Source organism: Chelon labrosus (genome assembly GCF_963514085.1).
Source record: "Chelon labrosus genome assembly, chromosome: 20".
NCBI lineage: Eukaryota > Metazoa > Chordata > Actinopteri > Mugiliformes > Mugilidae > Chelon > Chelon labrosus.
In genome coordinates this window covers 17,930,884-17,933,979 of record NC_140353.1, presented here as the reverse complement: position 1 = coordinate 17,933,979, position 3,096 = coordinate 17,930,884, and the positions used below count along the sequence as shown (strand labels likewise).

The window sequence follows — 3,096 nt, the reverse complement described above, 5'->3', positions numbered from 1 at the left end:
TCTGGAAAAGGACAATTAAAGCAAACATGGTGCACATGACCACAAGTTGTAGTGCCACATTAAAGGCTGTGGAAACTGACAATGATAGATTTTAGGTTTGGAGTCTTTGGTAGATTGTTATGTGTGACTAATGAGCAAACAAAAGTGACCACAAAAAAAAAGCGTGCTCAAAAAGTGGAATACTTTGTGAAGCGGAGTCAAGTTCATATCTATAGGGATTTCTTTGAAGTAGACACTATTTAATGTGTGAGGCCACTGGGTGGAGGAGTGTCTGACACAGTTTCCTGCCATTGTATTTGGGGCACTTCCTGCATTTAAACAAATGCAGGAAATGTTTGGATTCACATGAATATCCTTGGCATTTACCATCCAAAACATCACATTTTAACCTTAAACACGCACAGGTAGTAATCTTGTAAGCTTGAAGTTGTGACAGTGTCATTTCGCTTTGTGTGATCCACCTGAAGGAAAAGTCACAAAGATGAAACAGTGAATCTGAAGTACATTCTTCACAGCAACGGGAACAATATTTTATATCTTTCTGTAGGTGTGGTGCTCAGATTCAGACTATCATGGAGAAGTAGTTTTATCAAGCAATCACACATTTGGAGGCCCAATAAATAATTTCAAAAATAAAACTACCACGTCTTTAAACAGGAAGAACAAATGATTTATGATGTGGTTATAATATTACCATAAATACTAAAGTCAAGGTCAGACGTAGTCCCTGTGGAAACAGAGCGGCAAAGGCCACAGCTTCACTCCCAGCTAGGGTATTGTGTGTCCGTCTACGGCGTCTATTTGTGATGTCAAAGTGCCCCTAAGACTGTGACCTCTGCGTGGTTCGAGTATTGTGTGGCACCACAATTAAGGGAGCCTGCTCAAAAGCCTGAAGCTTTCAGGGGCCGGAGACATCTGGTGAACCAGTCAAAACACTGCGAGGCCTTTCATTGTTTTCTAGTTCAAAACGGAACTGGTCAGCAGGGGAGAAAGATAGAGCCCATAACGGCTGCTAAACATGATTTCCGTCTTTAGTTTGCGACCCAAACAGGATACTGGCTTGTGAACGTTTCAGACGCACTTGTTCTTTGGCTACGAATGGACAACCATATATTGGTCCCGTTTTACCCTAAAACTTGAAAGAACCCTCTGGATATCAGCTAACTTGTTGATTTTTATGGCAATTATGTTGTTGTTTTTTCTACTGCAGCTCGTCAACAGCTTTGAGGGTCTGTCAGGAGCCGAACATGAAACGCTGTGCGCCTCCAATGCCTGCTACACCCTGCATATGGAGAATGTGACCTTCCACAAGGCCCAACTGGAGTGTAAAAATAATGGAGGTTATCTCATGACGCTCAGAGACAGACAAGAAGAGGATGTGCTGCTCTCGCTTCTCTCTCCGATCCGCAGACAGGACCGAGACAGGCTTAAATTATGGATTGGATTAAAACTTCACAGAGAGGACTGTGTGGTTCCTGGCAAGACCCTCAGAGGGTTTAAGTGGGTGTCTGGGAAGGAAGATTCCCACTACTCCAACTGGAAAAAAGAGCCGGTCGCCACATGCACAGAGGAGAGATGTGTAAAAGTTGATTACACTTTTTCAGGTCATAATCACCTGAAATGGGCTGAAGGACCTTGCAAAAAGCCCGCACCTTATGCATGTAAGTTTTATTTTAAGGGCATGTGCAAACCTTTGGCTCTGTCGGGACGTGGACAAATAAAATACACAGCACCCTTCTCAGAGAAACCCCAAAAAAGTGAAATGAAATTGTTTCCACTCGGAACCTATGCTAATATTTTATGCAGTGACCAGCAGGATCACTACTCTGTGTGCATGGGTTTGAACGGCACATATAGCTGGACAAACCCGGGCCCCTTTTGCACAATGGAAACGCAAAACTGCGAAATCAACAATGGTGGATGTGAACATTTGTGTCAGCAGAGTACAGAAACAGATGTCCAATGCCTTTGCAAAGATGGTTATGACTTGGAAAAGGATGGACTCAGTTGTAGGAGGAAAGACTTGTGTGGCCCTGACACCTGCGAGCATCAGTGTGTAATAACGGAGTCAGGGTTTTCCTGTAAATGTCCAGAGGGGTTCAAACTGCACAATAACCAGCGCAACTGCTCTGACATTGATGAGTGCAAGTCAAAGGCCTGTGGGGACCACTTGTGCATCAATACACATGGTAGTTACAAATGTGTGTGTAACGAAGGCTACGAAATGGTCGACGGTCGATGCGATGATGTGGATGAGTGTGCAAAATCAAGATGTGATCACAACTGCTTGAACAGTATTGGATCCTATTCCTGTAACTGCAACAAGGGCTTTACTTTATCTAAGGATGGCCACTCCTGCGTAGACACTGACGAATGTGTCAGCAGTGGCTGTTTGTCTGAGTTCATATGCATTAACACGGAAGGCAGCTTTCGGTGCATCAATCCCCAAGTTTTCCACCTTAATGCCGATCCGTCAACCTACACTCCTACTGAGATTTCCTCATCAGATGGCCCGACTGAAGAGGAAACACAAGAGAACTTCACAGAGTCTTTAACCAGAACCACGGTGGAGCTCCAGCATCAGTCCCCACACACCGACGCGCCGCTCCCTGACCTGGGGAACCACACGCAAGAGGATCAGCAGACGAACACATCCTCGGTGACAACTATCGCCAAGACGGCCAACTACAGGGTGATAATCTGTGTCCTCGGTTCAGTCATTCCTCTGATCTTGCTGGTCGCAGTGACTCTGTTCATTGCAATTTTTCGATGCAGCCGCTCCAAAAAAGAAGCCAAGAAGAGCACCACCACGGACGGCTACTGCTGGGTCTCCTCTGGTTTGGATCCTCGTTTAGAGAAACTATATGAGTCCATCCTGACTGATGACCCATGACCTTGCAGTGGCAGAGAAGACTGTCTAGATGGACTACTGTGTTTATTTATGTAATTTATGCTGTTGGAACTTCTTTTGGTTTGGTAATACGCTGTATACATATACATATACAATACATCAAATCAGAAAACTTTGTTATTCACAAAAAAAACTGTGATTTCTCATTGACTACTCTGTGGTTCAGTAAAAAAGCACACTGTGAG

The 3,096-nt window shown here is 44.4% G+C and overlaps 1 protein-coding gene across 1 annotated transcript; it reads left to right on the top strand.

Annotated features, from left to right (window-relative positions):
* Positions 1–1,111: 1,111 nt before the first annotated feature.
* cd93 (CD93 molecule) lies at positions 1,112–2,895 on the top strand. The gene has a single exon (XM_084569151.1). The coding sequence runs from the start codon at positions 1,178–1,180 to the stop codon at positions 2,891–2,893; it is 1,716 nt and encodes a 571-aa protein (XP_084425277.1). The 5' UTR covers positions 1,112–1,177; the 3' UTR covers positions 2,894–2,895.
* Positions 2,896–3,096: the final 201 nt, after the last annotated feature.